General features: G+C 62.6%; 1 protein-coding gene across 7 annotated transcripts in view; it reads left to right on the forward strand.

Annotated features, from left to right (window-relative positions):
* Positions 1 to 16025, forward strand: part of TSPAN9 (tetraspanin 9) — a 182263-nt gene extending 166238 nt beyond the window's left edge. For all 7 annotated transcript variants that reach the window (XM_060024126.1, XM_060024127.1, XM_060024130.1 and 4 more), the window contains 6 exons: positions 8310 to 8501; positions 8859 to 8933; positions 10079 to 10180; positions 10798 to 10929; positions 11257 to 11340; positions 12724 to 16025. In XM_060024126.1, coding sequence (XP_059880109.1) covers positions 8310 to 8501; positions 8859 to 8933; positions 10079 to 10180; positions 10798 to 10929; positions 11257 to 11340; positions 12724 to 12795 — 657 coding nt within the window. In that variant the 3' untranslated portion in view covers positions 12796 to 16025. The remainder of the gene's footprint in view (positions 1 to 8309; positions 8502 to 8858; positions 8934 to 10078; positions 10181 to 10797; positions 10930 to 11256; positions 11341 to 12723) is intronic.
* Positions 16026 to 18814: the final 2789 nt, after the last annotated feature.

An 18814-nucleotide genomic window follows, 5' to 3' on the forward strand; every position in this document is an offset into this window, starting at 1 on the left:
TAGAGCAGGGGTGGAACACAGCTGTGTGCGCTCCCGAGGGGAGCAGAACCCCGCCATCCATGGGCTCCATCCTCGTGGGGCGAGCTTGGGAACGCTGGGTTACAATGCTCCCCTCGTGTCCCTTCTCCCCTGCAGCCACCCCACCCCACCCCACCCCAGCTTGAACAGGAAGCACGTGCAGCCCTGCCAGCCTGGTGGGCCCGCCCTGGAAGGGCCGCCACGTAGCCTGGGTCAGTGTGGACAGACTGATGAGTGGCCACGCCCCCTTTACAAGGCTGGCAGGGGCTTTGTCGCACCCGCTGCTCCTTGGCCTCCTCACCACATATCAGCCTGTGGTCCATCTGGGCCTGTTCCTTGGGCCCCCGTGGGGGCTCTGAGCTGCTTCCCACCTCCTTTTCTTTCCGTCTCCCCACCGAGTGAGCAGGCCTGTGGCCAGTCCGAGACTGAGGTGCCGTGGCTGGCACCCGAGAAGGTCGATTTGGGCCCCGCTGTCCGATTTGAGGAGCCCAGATGGCCTGGGAACTGGGGTGCGGGTGCACGTAGGGGAGGTGAGCCCTGTTGCCCTGCATGCCTTCCTCCCAGACAGGAACAGTGTGGAAGTCCAGAGTTTTAAAGGGGCCGTGTTGGGAGAGCCCAAGGTAGACCCCCTTCCCCAGTTCTAGTCCTTGCCCTTTGCTCCCTGGGCATCAGCTGTCGTGGAGACTGGGCCTGCTGTTGGCACCCCTGCCCTGGCCTTTGAGGCCCAGGGACAGACACAGGGCTTGCCACCCTGCGGTCCCACAGGTGCCTTGGCTGGTGTGAGCCCCTAGGCAGGGCAGGTGCCCTCCGTACTGAGGCCAGGCCAGGAAGCCCAAACAGGTGGGCAGTGCTTCAGCAAAGCCAGTCTCCTCCCTTGCCTCCAGTGGGGTCAGAGGATGCCAGGCCCTTTGTGCAGCCAGCTTGGGGCCAAGGCTGCGGTACCTGCATTTACCCCTACCCAGGACCCTAACTGACTGGAGGGAGGAAGGGCTGGCCTCACGGTCTCAAGAGGGGTCTCCCCCCGTCTCAGCTCTTTCATCCCCAGCACTTTTAAGAGTCTTCGATAGCAAGAGGTATTGTAGCAGGAGCCCCTCTCAACCGATGGGGTATGCCAGTGAATTGGGGGCGTGGTTCCCATGTTCCCGATGTCTCTGCAAAGCTCGCTGGAGAGAAGTGGGCTCGGGAAGCATGTAACTTAAGAGCTTTGTGAACGTCAGAGACTCAACAGCTCCCAAATACAGCATCCCCGCAGTTTGGCCACATTTAAACGCTCTCCCCTAGAACCATCTTAGATAGACAAATAACCACATTCTGCAGTAATCAAAATGTGACTGGGTTTTAGATACGCAAATGCTTTATGTCGTGTTTATTCGGAGGAAAATTCGGCTCGGAAATATGGGTGTGATCTCCCTATCACCTCTGCAAGCTGGTGATATTGGAGGCTGTGAAGTCGTGAAGAAATTGGAGGCTTTGAGAGAGAAAGTGTGGGGTTAAAAATAGAATGGCCGAGGCACCATGCTGTTTGGCTTTGAGTCACGTGCAAACTCAGTGTGAACCACACCTGTGCTGTGGCTCCCAGCCAAGCCAGGGGCGGCACAGGCTGGATTACTAGAGGTATAGAGCTCAGAGTGCGGGAGGGGAGGGTGGTGTCTTGCACTCTGCACTGGTCCCTCTGGAGCTGGAACCTAACTTTTGGTAGTGGAGGGTGACTCAGAGGTGAGAGCCCTAAACGCCCTTTTATAGGCCAGGAGGAGGTCGGGAAAGGATTTTGTTAGATACAGGCCTTCAAGAACCTCAGGTCCTGCCACACTGGATCTCGGCGGGCTTCGCGGGCAAAACTAGGACTGCCGCACGTTAGCCCTGGGGAAGCGGATTCCTGAGTTAATAAGGAAGAATTCTTGACCAATTAGAGCTGTGCAAAAAAGGAACAGAGTGTGTTATTGGCAGGTGAGCACCGGGACCCCGGGGTGCTCAAGCGGAGGCTGGACCCCTGGGGCCAGGCACAGAGGAGCCCTCTCACGGGCGCCCACCCCTTTCCGTGCCCTGGTCCTTCTGTCTCCGGGTGGCTTTGGCAAAGGTGTCCCTGTGACGTTGTCCCTTCTGTGTGGAATTGGAAGCTCTGTCTGGAGGCCCCCATCTCCCTTTATGGCCGTGACATTGAATGAGCTGCAGCCCACCTCCCCGCCAAGAGGCGAGGGTGGCTGAGACACGATGTAGCCGCCCCCTCAGTCCTCGCGCTGACACCTTTCCCCTTTCTCTGCGTGATGAAGTTCCTAGCAGCCGGCTTCTCCCAGGGCCAGGCAGGATCGTCACCAGCCAGCGCACTGGCTGTGAAATTATAGTCGTTTCTGTTTGCTGTTTTATTCTCCACATCCACTAATTTATTAAATGCTGTTAAACGTTGCACTTGGCCCTGACTCATAGAGAACACGGGGGCGTGCTGAGGCCAAGGATTTGAGGGGCTCCTGCAAAGCAAAGAGAGCGTGGGGGGCAGGGGCGCTGCAGAGACACAGAGGCCTCGGGGATGAAAGTAGCCAGAGGGTGTGCTGAGCTCTGAGGGGATGGGGCAGGTAGAGAAGGCGTCTTAAACAGGCGAACAGGGGCTACAGGGGAGTTGCGGGGGAACTTGGCACGGGGGTGGTGAAGAGGGTGCAAAGGGGGCCTTCTTTTTCAGGTGGGTTTGTGTGTCTGGCTATGGTCCTGTTCCCAACCCCTCCCACCCCTCCCTCCCTCCCTCCGTCCCTCCCTCCCTCCCTCCATCCCTCCATCCCTCCCTCCATCCATCCCTCCATCCATCCCTCCCTCCCTCCATCCCTCCCTCCATCCCTCCATCCCTCCCTCCATCCCTCCCTCCCTCCATCCCTCCCTCCATCCATCCATGCATCCCTCCCTCCTCCATCCCTCCCTCCCTCCCTCCATCCTTCCCTCCACCCATCCCTCCATCCATCCATCCATGGAACAAATATTTCTGCAGTATCCAGGCATGTTCTGGGCCCCACGGTGGTAGAGAAGGGGCTGAGACGTGAACCTGGCCTGGGAGCATTGGTGTTTCTGTGGAGATGGGCAGCGCGTCTACACAGAGGGCCAGGGAGGGATGCCCAGCCCTGGCACAGGAGGTCACCCCAGGGAGGGCCTCCCTACACGTTGGGGAGATGGTGGCAGCTGTGAGGGACACAGGCAGTGGCTGCCCTTTGGCTCTAAGCAAGTGAGGGAGGAAGCTCAGGGGGGAGGTTTGTTCAGGGGAGGTTATGGTTTCCCTCCCGGAGAACTGGGGCGCTGTGTGAAAAATGCATAAGGACACGTGGCAGGAACATGAATTAAAACCACAGATCAGTGTGGTTGCAGCTGAAGATGGGGAAAGGCCATGGGGGTGTTGGCTGATTACAGCAGACTTGATAAATGAGGCCATAGCCTGCGGGCCTCAGTCTGCATGCTGTGCATCTGTTGGATGGGCCCAGGGTGATGAGGAAGATGCTGAGACCCTGAGGGTCCTGCACGTTCTCCCTTCTGAAGAGAGAGCCTGGAGGAGGGAGACCCATGGGCATTGCCAAGGGGAGGCGCTGTTCTAGGCCCTGGGGATTTAGTAACGGACAGTACAGACCAGGTCCTGGTCCCTGTAGAGAGCAGGGAACGGACAAATGCCAAGGGTTTGCTTACCTTTGGATGGGGGTTCATTTGGAGCCCGAGTGGAAAATACTTGGAAGTGCCCTTGGTTGGGGGAGGGGCAAGGGGCAGGGAGGCTCGGTGGTCAGGGTGGCCCCTGGGCCTGCCTCTGCTTAGAGAGGAGTGCCGGACCGCAGCAGGGTGGCTGGTGCCTTTGGGTCGGTCAGTTGGCTGGGTCCTGGTGCTTGAGTCACCCCGCCTCGCCCCGGGGTTTCTTCCTGCCGGGGGGCTTGAATCCAGCTGGTTGTGTCTGAGACAACCCTCTGCTTTGGGAAGCCAGTTTCCCCGAATGCCACCAGCTGAGCTCTCCAGCGCTGAGCTCTGGCTGTGCCCCTGCAGGCCCCGCCTCCATCCTGTGCCGGGCGCCCCCCCGCCCGTGTGGGGTGGTTTCCCCCTGTCCCTCCCATCCCTCCCTCGCCCTCCCTGCCCCTTCTGTGGCTTCAGAGGTGGCTTCCTGTCCTCTTGCCCTCCCGCCCAACAAACCCTGTCTGCTGCCATTGCCCCCCCGCCAGACATCAGCCCCTCTCCGGCCCTCACCAGCACTGTCCTCCCGTGCGTGTCCCTCTCAGAGCTAGGACGCACCCCACCCTGGAGGGACACACCAATTCTTCCTCGGGTGTCTGTCTTCTCTGTGAGTTGGTAGCTGGGGGGTGGACACCTGGCTTGGGCAGGGGGCTAGGGCAGCGGTTCTCAATCTCTATTGGCATTTGGGGCCAGATGTCTCTTTGTTGCGTGAGGGCTGCCCTGTGCCCTGTAGGACAGTTAGCAGCGTCCCTGGCCTCTGCCCACTCAGGTGCCAGTAGCACCCTCGCCCCAAGCTGTGACAACAAAAAAGACTCGACATTGCCGATGTCCCCTGGGAGTAAAGTTGCTCTGGTGGGACCACCGGACCGGGGTGAGAACAGCGTGTCTCAGGCTCGGAGATTCTCTAGTCCGGATGCCACATCTTAAAGGGCTTTGGGCCGCAGAGAGGGAAAGAACCTTAGGGTCACACGGGAGCAGCGTAATGAAGGAGGCATTTTAGGGAAAGGATTCAGGCAGGTCTTTGCAGGCTGGGCTGAAAAACGGAGGCCAGAGGAAGGCAGGGGTGCGTGGCCGGGACCTGGGCTTGGGGCTGAGGCAGCGGCCTGGCGCCTCTCACCCGTCGGGGCTCAGCGGCGGTGGCGCCGGGGCTCTGCGTCAAATGCCGGGCAGCCAGGTCCCGGGCTGGGCCTGGCAGTGTGATGTCCTAGTCTGTGAACTTAGGGTCTGGGGGCTCTGCTGGTTTGGGGTCAGAGACGGGAGCAGAGGGTCCCTCCATCTCAGCAGGAGGCCGAGGATGTGGGGTGAGCAGGGCCTCTCGTTGCCTGCAGGGCCTCATTCATTCAGCGATGGCCTTTTGGGGACGGGGACGCGTGTGTGGCTCTGAGAGGAAGGTGCGGGACTTGGGTCCAGGCTGCCGGTGGAGGCTGCCCTGCTGTCCGCAGCAGGCCTTACCTGAGACTTACCCGGGGCAGGGTGACCTCAGACAGGAAATGAGAGGGAAGCAGAGGTGTGGGGAGCAGCTCGTCCTCCCCGGCGGGCTGTGGGGAGCTGGCACAGCAGGTCAGAGGTTGGGGGGCCTGAAGTCACCGAGGTGGCTGGCTCCTGGAGGTTCTGAGCTGTTGGGGTTTCCCACGTGGGGGCCCCTGTCCACGAGGCACAAGGGGACCCTCCCAGGCCCACTCCCGGTGGGAACCAGCTGCTGGGAGGGAGCCGGACAGTCGTCCCTTGGTATCCGGGAATGCTAAGGTCCCTTACATAAAGTGGTGCGAGTGCCCTGAGGACTTTCCCGGGCCCAGGGATGGTCCCGAGGGGCCCGGTGTCTCCAGCGCAGGGTGGGAAGGCGTCCTGCGGCTCCAGGGTCCCAAGGCCAGGCTCCCTACCTGTAGCGAGCGACCTAGCCTGTAGCAAGTGACCTGGCAGCAGCGGGGTCTCCTCTTTTTCTTTTCTTTTTGCGGTACGCGGGCCTCTCAGTGTTGTGGCCTCTCCCGTTGCGGAGCACAGGCTCCGGACGCGCAGGCTCAGCGGCCATGGCTCACGGGCCCAGCCGCTCCGCGGCACGTGGGATCTTCCCGGACCGGGGCACGAACCCGTGTCCCCTGCATCGGCAGGCGGGCTCTCAACCACTGTGGCACCAGGGAAGCCCGGGGTCTCCTCTTTTTCATTCCAGGGTCTGGCTTTTAGAGCCATAAATCTCCAGCATGGAGAGCATGAATTTCCACGGTGTGATTAATGAAGGAAACATTGAGCCGGCAGCCACAGAAAATGACCGGATTGAGCAGAGTCAGTGACAGGTTGGAGGTCTCTGAGCCTCCCTGCAAACCCAGAGCTCTGACCGGCTTGGGGCGCCACCTGGTGGTTGCGGGTGTGGGTGGCACCCAGTCCCTGGCTGAGCTGGGTGGATGCCCCGTTGCGTGGGGGGCCGCTCTGGGCCCGGTGTGCCCACACCGCGGACTCGGCCCCGTTCCAGCGGGGCTGCCGCAGGGCACGGGGCGAGGGCGGCTGTCCACGGCGTGGGGCCCCAGCAGCTGCTCCGCTCGGCCGGCTCCATCTGCAGCCCTGGGAGCTGTCTCCGGTTTAGTGCCGCGCGGGAATAGCCCCGCTTCTTTCGGCATGCCCCGTCTGGACTGCCTTTCCGTCTCCTCATTTATCAAAATCCTACTCATGCGTCGAAGCCGAGCAAGCCCTTCCAAATACATCTCGAATTGGACTGTCTCTCGGCACTCCTGCACAGCCTCCCGCTGGAGGTCCCTCCAGCCCCGCCTGGTCCCCTGGTCACGGCAGTGGCTTCCTGATGGCTCGCCCATCGCACTTTGCCCTCCGATGCCCTATTCTCCACACAGCAGCCAGAGTGACCTGCTGAAACCACAGATCACGTCCCTGTCCTGCTCCCGGGCTTCCCATCCCATCAAGAACACCACCATTTTCGTTCCCGATGCCTGCGAGCTCCCACCCGCCGGTCCCCCACCACTGTCACTCTGTCACCTCTGGTCCCCGGCTGGCCAGGCTCCCCCCCCCCCCAGGGCTTTGCACTGCTGTTTCCTCTAGAACATTCTTCCCCCGCTTATTTGCCTGCTTATTTACTTCCCCTCTTGTGGGTTCCTCCTCAAGTGCCACCTTCCCGAGGGGCCTTCCCTGCCCCCTGCCCCACACTCCCTCTCATCCTGACTGTTTCTCTTCACGGCATTGGGAAGCCTGTCGTGTGCTTGCTTGTGTGTCCCCTCTTCCCCAGGGCGGGTCTCTGCCGGCGCCGTTGCCACCGCTGCCCCGTGCTTAGAGCAGGGCCCGGCTTTAACGAGTAGGAGCTCCATTCCGGTTCGTGGAGCAGATGAGAGAGGAAGTCATCTCCTGGGCAGCCTCTGCCGGTGCCTGGCCTTCCCGCTGTGCGCCTGCGTGTGGCCGCCTGGCCCTCGCTGCCACGTGTCCGCTCCCCGGAGTGGGGGCAGCTCGAGAGCAGAGATGGGCTTGCATCCTGGGGGCCGCAGCATGGCGCCCGGCTCGGGACCTGTCTCCCGGATGCCGGCGCCTGGCCCTGCTCACCCTCTTCACGGGCCTTCTTTCTTTGCAAGTCCCACAACGGTCCAGACAGGGAGTGGTAGTGTCTCATTCCCCACCTGCCCCGTGCACGTGCCTGCGGGGCTGCCCCTCCCCCTGCCACCTGAACTCTGTGCCACTTACTTGGCCCCCGTGCGTACGGCCTGGGGTGGATGCTGCCCTCCCCTGGCTCCCGTCTGGTCCGAGCCGAGGCCCTGGGAAGGCAGGTCCCTAACGTGGCTGTGGCTCCTCTGTGCTGTAGGTTCTCGATAGATACCTGTCGGCCGACTAACTAGCTCCCGAGACCCCGCAGACATCCTTGAGCCCCTGGAGGGAGCAGGGGGGTGTCAGCTTATGGAGTGTGAAACAAGGCTGCTGTGGAGACCTGCTGCCCGGGGAGTGGGAAACTGCAGCCGCGGGCATCGCAGCCCCAGGGGTGCCGTGGAGCGGAGTGGGTTCCAGCCGGGGGCGGCTGCTGCTCCCTGGGATGGGTGGTGAGGTCATGGCGGACCCATGCCCTGCACATCGGCCAGCCCCTCAGCCAGGCCAGGGAGCCCCTTCCTGTTTCCATATGCGTGAAATTTGTTCTTCCAGCTCCTGAGGACCATGGACAGGTGGCCCTTCTGGTCAGGGCAGCGGGACCCAGTCACCGCAGGGTCTGGCTCTGAGAAACTGGCTCGGCGGTTCCCTCCCAAACTCCTCACTTGCTTCCATGACCATGTGGCCCCTCCCCGCCTCCTTCCGGAGCGCCAGGCCCTCCTCTGCTGAGTGGCACCCCCATGGCCACGCACGTGCAGCTAGGACCTTCCGTACTTGTTACGTGCTTTCCCTGCGCCTTGTTTAATTTGTCCTCATTGACGTGACCCTCTGAGCTTCGAGAAGCTAGTTCCATCCCGTTTGACGCGGAGAGGCTGGGGGCTTCGTGCAGGTCACACCACCCAGCTGCACCCTGTCCGTGTCTCACGGTTGGGGCCGGGGGAAGTGGGGGCAGTGGAGGGACACGCAGTCCTTTGAGTCTTGTGGAGACGGATACCAGAGCAGTGCCGGGCTAACAGGCTTCCCTTTCTCTCCAGCTCTGTGGCTGTGGACTGCTTGGAGTGGGCATTTGGCTCTCCGTGTCCCAAGGCAATTTTGCCACCTTCTCCCCCAGCTTCCCATCGCTGTCTGCAGCCAACCTCGTCATTGCCATAGGCACCGTCGTCATGGTGACGGGCTTCCTCGGCTGCCTGGGCGCCGTCAAGGAGAACAGGTGCCTCCTTCTGAGTGTAAGTTGGACCCCAGACCCCCCAGCCCTCCGAACGCTGGATCGCCCTGCATCTGAGCCCCTGAGCCCCCTGGGTGCCCAGCTTGAGCCCGGAGAAGTAGCTCCTAGAATGGTCTTTGCCTGACCCCGCCCCTCTTCCTCATGATTGGCTGCCCCTGCCCTAGGTGCCCCTCCCACTCCTTGACTGGTGTCTGCCTCCTCTCCCTGCCCTCCCCATCTGGGAGTCCTCAGGAGCCGTGGCCTCTCCCGTACCTGGGAAGTCCTGTCTAGGTGTTACCTGTCCCCGGCCACCCCGTTTGCACCCCGTCCCCGCCCGGGACCGCTGCCACGTGCCCACGCCTGCACCTTCTCTTTGCAGTTTTTCATCGTCTTGTTGATCACCCTCCTGGCGGAGCTGATCTTAATTATCCTCTTCTTTGTCTACACGGACAAGGTAAGCCTTCCAGGAGGGGAGGGGGCGTATGGAACTTCCTTGCCCCCGGGGTTGGGTCCGGGAAGCTGGAGGAAAAGCAGTGACAGTTCATACTTGTGAGGAGAGGAGAGCTAAGAAGGGCCTGGAGGAGAGGTTTTGGTGGGGGCTCATTACCTAGTGTAGTCTTAGGAAGTGGAGTCCTCCAATGACCACGGGATGCCACGGACGGCCTGTGGCACAGAGAGCTCCCCGTCACTGGGAGTATTCAAACACAGTTGTGGGGAAGGGATGCAGGGCTCACTAGGTGCCTGGGCTGGGTGATAGGAGGGTAACCTATTGGTAACACAGGGGAAGCTTCCAGGTGACAGTGTGTAGGGCTCACAGTGGAGGCAGCTGTGATTCCAGAGACCTTTGGGGACAGACAGCTGCTCCCAGGCTGCCCCGGGGGGTCAGGAGGGTGGAGCGGGGACCCCTGGCGACCCCGCCAGGCTGGACGGTTCCCTGCAAAGTTGGGGAACTTCTTCTGGGACCACCAGGAACGACTGGCCAAGCGTGGGCTTTGGGCTCGGTGGGCCCTTTGGGTGCGTTGTACCCAGAACCGTGTTACCATCTTCTCCTTGGGTCTTGAAGGAGGCGCCCGGGCCACGCTGAGAGGGAGAGGCACTCTTAGGATTTGTTAACAGTAGTTCCTTTGCATCTCTGAAAAGGAGGCACGAATAATACTGCAAGATCCCTGCGGGCCAGCCTTGTTCTCAGCTCTTTATGGGAGTCCTTTCCTCTAGCTCTCACAACCCCAGAGATAGAGGCTATTTTCCAACTTCACAGACAAAGCAGAGGTGGCCCACGCTCGGGACAGCTGATCCGCACCCTGCAGTTCCCAGGGTGTGTCCCGACAGGGGCAGCGTTGGGGGGTGTCATGGCCTGGAGGCAGGTGGCCTGTGCGGGGCTGGTCCTGGGACCAGGGCAGCTGAGCGGCTTGGGCTGTCCCCGCCTCCGTGTCACAGCTCTGGCCCGAAGAGCTCGGCTCTCCAGGGTCACCGCCCGGCCCCCGGCGGGCCTCCCCCGCCCGGGAGAGCTGTGGCCAGCTGTCCTGGCCAACCTGGGAGAGCTGGGGAGCGGGGCGGCCTCCTGCTTTCGCCCAACCTGAGTCTGCCCTCACCTGCCAGGTGAATGAGAACGCCAGGAAGGACCTGAAGGAAGGCCTGCTGCTGTACAACTCGGAGAACAACGTGGGGCTTAAGAACGCCTGGAACATCATTCAGGCCGAGGTGCGGGGTCGTGCTGGGTGGGACGGCGGGGCCTGGCCTCAGACTCTGGGACCCGGCTGGGCACCCTGGCCTTCTGGGTCAGACACCGTGTGGCAGCCGCAGAGGGGTGAGGGGGTCGGCAAGCAGGGCCTGGACGTGGCCTGCAGCTGCGGGGCCCAGGGAGCTGGGAAGGACGGATGATCGAGAGGGCACCTCGTCCAAGCCCTTCCTTTCTGAAGCTTTGGCACGAACGACAACTTATTTTAGCAGCAGGGTTGCCTCCCTTGTCATGACTCAAGAGGTTCTGTTCTAAGAGGAAAGGAGTTAGCACAGCGCGAGGGGGCAGGGGGCTACAGCCAGCTTGGGCGATCCACAGAGCCAAGAGCCAGGGCGCTGGTGGGCGAGCGGAGGGCTGAGCGGCCTGCCCAGCGCCCAGCGCCCAGCGCCCAGCTCAGAGGGCAGGTGACATTGCCTTCTCCCCATCCAGCCTCCAGGAAGGAGCGATCACTTCCTCCCCTGGGCCCGGCTGAGGCCCAAAGAAGGGACAAGAAGGCTGTCACCCCTGGGCCGGGTGACAGGGGAAGCCCAACGGGGAAGCTGGGTGTGGCCCGTCTGACCCTGGGCCCCTCCCCCTGCAGATGCGGTGCTGTGGTGTCACCGACTACACAGACTGGTACCCGGTGCTGGGGGAGAACACGGTTCCCGACCGCTGCTGCATGGAGAACTCCCAGGGCTGTGGGCGCAACAGCAGCGCCCCCGTGTGGAGGACGGTGAGGCTGCACCCCACCCCACCCCAGGGGTCCGTGCGGTGGACAGCCTGGGGACGGTGGCCCGGGCCACCAAGGAGGTGGCTTAATGTGGGACGGGCGGGGATGCACAGGCCTGAAGCCAGAAGGCAGGTGGGCAGTGGGGGATCTGGGCCCACATCTGGGGGCGTTGGAGGTCGGAGGGAATGGGGTCTGGGGCTGTGCGGCGGGGCCTTGTAGGCGGAACCCCTGGGGGAGATGCTCGAAGGCAAGAGGACCGGGGCCGGGGGCAGTGGCAGAGGCGCAGAGAGGGTCACGCCGGCGCCTGAAGCTCTGGTCCTCACTCCCCAGGGCTGCTACGAGAAGGTGAAGATGTGGTTTGATGACAATAAACACGTGCTCGGCACGGTGGGGATGTGCATCCTGATCGTGCAGGTAAGGGGGCCGTCCAGCCTCGCGCAGCCCAGCCCCAAAGCCCGAGGTAGAGAGGACCGACCTGCCCCTCCCCGCCCGGGCTGCGCCCCCGGGGCCTGTGCGAGCCTGTAGGAAGCCCCCATGGGTTTGCCTGTGACGTGCCTGTCCCCACAGCACGGGGACGTTTACCCTGTGACTGAACTGAACGGCGGTGAGTCCTCAGGCGTCAGCTGTGAGCAAGGCCTACAGGTGCCTCCGTGGGGTCTGCCCCATCCCGTGGGATACGTGCGACCTGGCAGGTGGCTGAGCCGCTGTGCCTTCGTTTACACGTCCGCGTAGTGGGCGTGATCGTGGGCCGCTTCTCAGCGTTATGTGAGTTTAATAGCCGACACGTCGCACGGGGGAGGTGCTCGGGAAGGGCTCGCTGCCCTCAGCCAGCGTTTCGCGGGCGGTCATGCTGTGCAAGGCCCAGCGTGGGTGACGGAGGGGGACTCGCAGGGGCCCCCGGCTCCCTCCTTGAAGAGAAGGCTGACGTGGTGAGAGCAGGAGCCCCTGGCCTTTCTGGGGGGGCATTATGGGCTCCCCCTTGCCCACTTGTGTGTAACTCCTACCCTTGGTGACCACCTGACCCTGACTGGTCCATCCACGAGGAGATGAGCTCCTGCACGAGGTCCCCTTTCTTCCCTAAACCCTGCGGGCCGGACCATGTCTGGTCATCTGCGAGCCTCCGAGCTTAGCAGACAAGCCACTGTCCCTGCTCAGGGCTCTGACGGAAGACGGGCTCATGGGAGCAAGGGTCTCTCCGGTGCCGAGAGTGGGGCTCGGCTCGGGGCTGCCTGCAGCCCGGCCTGGACCAGGACGCCGGGGCCAGGCTGGGCCCCTCGGTCTCCAAGGTCACGGGCAGACCTTGAGTGTGAGTGCCGCGGGAAGTACGGTGTCCTTGGCCGCGGGATTCGCGGCGAGTGCCGGTGCCCGGGAGGCCGCAGGCTGGCTTCCTGCACGTTCTGCCCCGCTCGGGATCGGGGGGTTGAGGGGACCCAGATGAGTGGTAACTTCCTCCCAGCGGAGCAGCGGTCAGACGCCACGCCATGTACCCCAGGACCCCGCGGAAGTGAGGCGGGGGGCTGTCCACGTCCTGCCGCTACCCCCACGCCCCCAGCTCCCCGTCGGCTGCCACTTAGGGTCAGGTCCTGCCCTCACCGCAGCGCTCTGAGACGGCAGGTTTCTGGGCCTTGAAGCTCGGTGACGTCCCACACGGACAGTCCGAGCGGCCGAGGTCCCCACGTGCGGCCTCCCCTTTTCTGCATCGTCCTCACTCCGCCAGCATCTGCATCCTGCAGGGGGCTGCCTCATGCTCTCTGGGTGCCCGTGGCCCCCATCTGAGGCCTTCCCCGTGTCTTTCAGATTCTGGGCATGGCCTTCTCCATGACCCTCTTCCAGCACATCCACCGGACTGGGAAAAAATATGACGCCTGAGCGGGCCGGCCGAACGCCCCGGCCCCGCGGACACTGCGCCTGGGAAGAGGCCTTCAGCTTGTGTCGCCTGCCCGCACCCTCCAGACTGCTGACCCCTGCGCCCGCCGCCCCGGCCCGCCTTCCCCGCCGCCCACTGCAGCCTTCTCGGCGGGCGGAGGCCAGGGAGGAGGAGGTGCAGAGACCTCGGGGTGCCGGGGTGCCCGGATTCCTGTGTATTTGCCAAAGAAGACAGGGTGGGCAGGCGGTGTGCTCTGGGAGCCCCCCGGCACCAGTGCGCTTCTGCCCTGTCCTTCCTCCGCTGACACTTTGTCCCCGCGTGGCGTGGGGCGGGAGGCGCAGGGCTCCCTCCCGGTGGAGAGACTGCGCGGCGGAGGCCCCGGTGCCCCTGGCCACCCGGAGAGCGGGTGCGCGGATGCGGGCGGGGCTGACCGTCTCCCGGCCGGGCCCCTGGAAACATCTCGCCCAGGCTTTTTATACCTTACAGTGTAACTTTTCTATTTTATTTTACTCTGATTACGATTATTCAGGAATACTATCTCTTGGATAAGTTTAGGGTTAGCTTTCTGATTTATAACTTTTTACTGCGTTGATTTCTGTAACGGTTTGATTTTCTTTCTGAGGGTGGGGACAGGCAGGGACAGGGCATGTCCGCCCGGTTTCTGTCAGGACAGACCGCTGTGCACACTCAGGAGGCTCTCGCCAGGATGCACTGAGGGTGGGGGAGCAGGGAGCCTGGGAGGGGCAGGGGAGACGGAGGCGCAGGAGGCCGTGCGGGGGCGAGGCCTGCAGGGTGCAGCGTTTGCCGAGGCCCAGGCCGCGTGAGAGGCCCGGGCCGGGGGTCCTCTGGGGGCTGCGGGTGCTTTGCTTGGGAACGAGGCCGAGCGGTCGTGGGTCCTTATGCGTCACTGATGAGCAGTTCCTTTTCCCTTCTTCCTCCCTCCTGCCCTCTGTGGGCCCGGGAGGCTCCCCTTCCACCCCTGCGGGCATTCCCGCGACAGGTTCTGCAAACACGTTATTTCACAGACATTCCTGCTAGAAACTCTTGGACAAATACCTCTGTAGTTCAGACGCTGCTTACTCTCTCACATTGCTTCTGGAAGGGGAAGCGGTCCTTCCGTGGAGCTGCTCAGACAGCGGCAGAGGACCCACGACCACCAGAGGGGAGGCGGAGCCGTGGTCGCTCCAGCCAGAGTCGCTTGGCTGCTGACTCCCTGCTGGGAGGGAGGGAGAGACGTCCACCCGGGTCCCAGGACCTCATCTCCTTCCCTGGGGTTCATCGATGCTGAGGTGACTGGTGATCACGTCCTCTGCGACCCCAAGGCAGAGTACCGAGACCCAAGAGAGGTCAGACGGGATCCTGTTACGGTCGCCCCAGGACACAGCAGCCTGAGTCAGGGCCTGGAGATGGACAGTTGGGGGGCATCCGACTGCCGCGGGGTGCCCCGACTAGGGTTCATGCTGGTCTAAGCAAGTTGTGCAGTTAGAAAAATAAGTCAAGAGTCCATGGGGCTGAGATTGGAAAGGTTTCCCCACCAGCTGGTGCTTCCCCAGGTGGGCCTCACCTGGGCGCTGCCTTTGTTCTGCACTGTTTGGATGGGTGCCCTGACCTCCTGGGGGGCCCTGTCTCCTCCCCAGCCTCCACCTGTCTGTTCCGAGAGCTGAGACCTGGCCACCCAGCCAGCAGCCCCCTTCTCCCTTAAGTACAAGACGGTTGGGACCAGTACAGAGCTTTTGGTGTGCTCGGGAGTCGAGCTTCTGGGTGTGGGGCAGCAGAGAGCAGGGTGCGCTCAGCGGGTTGGGCAGAGCAGAGCCCACCTCCTGAGACGGGAGTGGGATGCTCATGGGAAAGCCTGTGGGCAGGGCCGTGGGCGGAGGCCACAGGGGACGGGCCTTCCCCGCCCTCTGGCCCTGCCTTCCCGGGAGCCCAGGTCTGCAGAGCCCAGAGAGGACGCACCACCATTCCGCCGCGAGGGACCCTCCACAAACGAGCATTCGGGCGGCACAGTGGCACTGCTGCTTAATGGGTTTATCTTGGGGGGGGGTTTACGCCTATCAATGCAATGTAAAAGTTTTGTTAAAATCAGCAGCGAAAGCCTAGCACCTTGGTGGTGTATGGCCTCGCTGGCATCTTCTGTTTCTGGGGCTTCAAGGGGCGTCCTCCGGCCCCCTCCTCCCGCCAGCCCCTGCCCCGTCCGTCTGTCCACAGAGCCTTGTCCACAGTTCCCCAAACTGCCTTCTCGCCTGACCCTGTGCTTGGCTGTTCCGTGATTCGGCCGAGTCCGCGCACGGGGCCGGGGGGGCTCCTTCCAGGCCCTCTCCCATCATGCAGAGCGGTCCCCACCGCACCGTGTGACGTCAGTGATGGGGCCCAGCACCTGCTCGGTTTCTCCCGACCCTGCTGTCGAGCGCAGCACTACCTGAGGGAAACCCCTCCTTGGCGACTCCCCTGCCAAGGTCACAGTTAGCTCAGTGGGGTCTGATGCAGGCGGTTTACAGAGTTGACTCCCAAGGCCAAGGTCCTGCAGACGTCAGGGGAGTGCCTGTCTCCACTCGGCCTCTCTCTGCAGCCGTCTCGCAAGGGAGGTGAGCCAGCAGGGCTGAGCACGGCCCTTGCGGACCCCAGCAGGTGCCGACCCCTGTTCCCCCGCTGGAGGCCCTCTCCTCTCTCCCCTCCAGCGTGGGCCTGCGTCGTGGCCCCTCACCCTGGAAAGGTTGCTGGCCCACCCCAGGCCCTCATGCAGGTGTTCTGGTTTCACTTGGACCAGATGGCCGTCCGTCCTTGCTTTGGTGGCCAAAGAGTGGTCCAGGTGGATGGAAAGGATGTCCCGCCTCTCCGGCCCCTGCCCACCGCTGGTGGAGGTGCTAACAGCAGCGACCCAGCCAGGACGGAGCGGGAGCCGGGTGCCTGAGGTCCCCCCGCCCCTCAGCCCTCCAGGGCCGGCCTCTTGCGTTCCTGTTCTCCCATCCCCCCGCTCCGCCGCCACGAGGCCAAGGCCAGGCCGTGTCCTTGCCTCGCCACGCTGACCGGGCCCCTCGAGGGCCAGGCCTGGGGCTTGTGCCCACACGCTGCCCGCTGGGGCAGCATGGCCGAGCGGGGGGGCACGCGTGCTGTTTTCAATGCACTTTTCTGCTTGCGATGCCGTATCTGTGCGCTTCCTTCCTCCTGGTCCTGGCTTACGGAACGCCATGTTTTTAGCATGTTTTTAAATAAAAACTGATAACGTGTCAAAAGCACACGCAGCCTGTCTCTTTGTGGTGTTTGTATCCACTGAGCCACGACTGTGGCTTTTTCACGAGGTGTTGCTGTGGGGACCAGCCTGCCTTGTCCACGCACAGCCCACAGCAAGGACCTCTCGCCACCTCCTCGGGCCCAGGCTACAGATCTGCTGGGTGGGGAGGGCTGTCTGGGGTCAGGGGCCTGTCCCGGCGGCCTGGCCGCGCGAGAGGCCAGCTCCCACCTCAGTGTCCGCCACCCGCCACAGATGGCCAGTCCTGGGGTCCTGTAAGCGTGTGAGGGCGGGGCCAGGAACAAGTTCTCAGAGGCCCCCAGTGGGGCGGGGCTGTCAGCTCTAGGTACAGCCTCTCCCCCGTCCCTGCGACGTTCCTGGGTTCGTGTGGGCCTGGCGTCTCTCCCAGGACTGAGGGGGCCGCACCTGCTGAGGGTGGCCCTGGCACGGCCTTCAGAGGGCAGGAGGCACCCGTCAGCAAGAGATGGTCGGCGGGGACGGAGGGCGGCATTGGAGCACGAGAGCCCTGATCTGCCGGCCAGCGGCAGCGGGAGGCTCCCAGCTCCCTCAGCTGGGGTTCTGGCTTGTGGGTTTTCCTCTGCTGTCATCGTCACAGTGACAAGGAACAGGAGAGGGGTGGGTGGACGGGCTGGGCGGGAAGGAAGGGTAGGCACAGCACGGGGTCTCCCTGAGTCCCTCCACACGTGGAGATCTGCCCCCCTCCTCAGGGGGAGGCCAGGCTGGCACGAATTGTCCTGAGCACCCACCTTGGCACCCCTTCCCACGGCTGCTGTGCCCCGAAGCCCCCGGGGGTTCGCTGAGGACTGAGGAGTCTGAGGCGACCCTCTCGAAGGTCCAGTGGAGTGGGGTCCCTGGGAGCCTCCCCAAGGACAGTTACCGGGGGACCTTGGGGCCGAGAGCAGGTGACCCTCTGTCATCTGCTGAGGACCAACCAAGTCAGAGGAGCGCCGGTGGGGCCGCTCCCCCTGCCATCCTGCTCTTACTCCTGCCCCAGCCCGTGGGCGCCCCACGGCGATGCCACCTGGCCCCTGTGCTGTCTGCTCCTGGAGCATCCCGGCTGCACTGTGAGCGCTGGGTTCCTGCCAGGTGTGCTGTGAGAGGCAGCTGCCCTGGCTGGGCAGGGGTCACAGCCTGTGAGCCGGTGGGTGAGTTTGAACTTTAAGCTAAGAGCAGTGGGTGCCCGCTGAGAGGCTTGAAGCCCGTGGGACCGGCTCAGCTCTGCCCTTGCGTGCCATGCCTCTGGCTACAGCGTGAGAACGAAGGGAGTTACCAGCGGGATGGGGGAACATCCAGGGCTTCCCTGGTGGCGCAGTGGTTAAGAATCCACCTGCCAATACAGGGGACACGGGTTCGAGCCCTGGTCCGGGAAGATCCCACATGCCATGGAGCAGCTAAGCCCATGGGCCACAACTACTGAGCCTGTGCTCTAGAGCCCACGAGCCACAACTACTGAGCCTGCAAGCCACAACTACTGAGCCTGCAAGCCACAACTACTGAGCCCACATGCTGCAACTACTGAAGCCCATGCGCCTAGAGTTCATGCTCCGCAACAAGAGAAGCCACCGCAATGAGAAGCCCACGCACTGCAACAAAGAGTAGCCCCCGCTCGCCGGAACTAGAGAAAGCCTGCGCGCAGCAACAAAGACCCAACACAGCCAAAAATAAATAAATTAAAATAAATAAATTTAAAAAAAAAGAAGACATCCAGCTTGTTCTGAACCAGAGTAGGTGCTTGGCAAGACACTGGTCAAATCTGGGGCCTCAGGAGCCCCCAAACAAGAGGTGGGACCCCAAGGAAGAGCATCCCCCTGGCTGAAAACTGGAGTTGGAAGAGAGTGATCTGGGGGGCGGAGCTGGATGGAGTGTGGAGCCGGGATAGAGCTCGGGAGATGTGCGGGCTCGGTGGGCAAGCTTCCCCCCCTCCCCCGGGGGGCTTGTTCTGCTCTGCTGGTCCAGTAGCAGCATTCAACAAATCCACACAAGTCAGATTAAGTCAATGTCATTTTGGACACCAACGTATTGGCATTGCAATGGTTCCTTCTTAAAGTGTTCGGCAAAGGTTGGAGGCTATTGATTTAGCCATCTTGTTTTTGCTGAGTGTAACGCAGCCACGGAGACGGACTAGTGTGTCTCCTTAAACTAAGAAAAAGCGTAACAACCCTCCACAGGGCATGCCCGGGCCAGGCTCTCCGGTTGAAGCTGCTGCTGGGCTCTCCCTGTCGAGGCGCTTGGATGGCAGCTGGGGCACCCCTGAGCACTGCCCAGCTGCCCTCAGTGCCCCTTGGTGCTGAGCAGAGGGGGGACTGTGTAGCCAGGCCCCAGTGTGCTCTGGGGGTCTGGTGGGTAGAGCCTGCTGCCACCCAGAGATTTTTCTTCGGGTGGCTGCAGAGCTCAGGGAACCAGCCTCGCCCGACGTCTACAGCAAGGCTGATCCAGCGTGTGGACAGGTGAGGCCATCTCACTGGTCTATGGCCTCAGGAAGCTCCTGGTCTTTTGCCTCCCTCTCCCCACACTGAATTCCTGCAGGGCCAATATCGTCTCAACAGATATCTTCTCTGGGTCAACAGACCCGGTTCCAAAGGACTCAGCCTTCTCACTTACTGGTTGGCAACTCAGGGAAAGCATGTGAAATTTGATCTGTGGTCCCCAACCTGGGGTTCCCTAAACACCAGATAAGGACTTTCAGGGACACTTACAGCTTTTGAAGGGTCTGGTGGAAACCGTTCCCACCTCGTGAAACGGCGCCAATGGGACCATTAGCCCTCTTGGCT

The sequence above is a fragment of the Delphinus delphis genome, chromosome 11 (genome assembly GCF_949987515.2).
Source record: "Delphinus delphis chromosome 11, mDelDel1.2, whole genome shotgun sequence".
Lineage (NCBI taxonomy): Eukaryota > Metazoa > Chordata > Mammalia > Artiodactyla > Delphinidae > Delphinus > Delphinus delphis.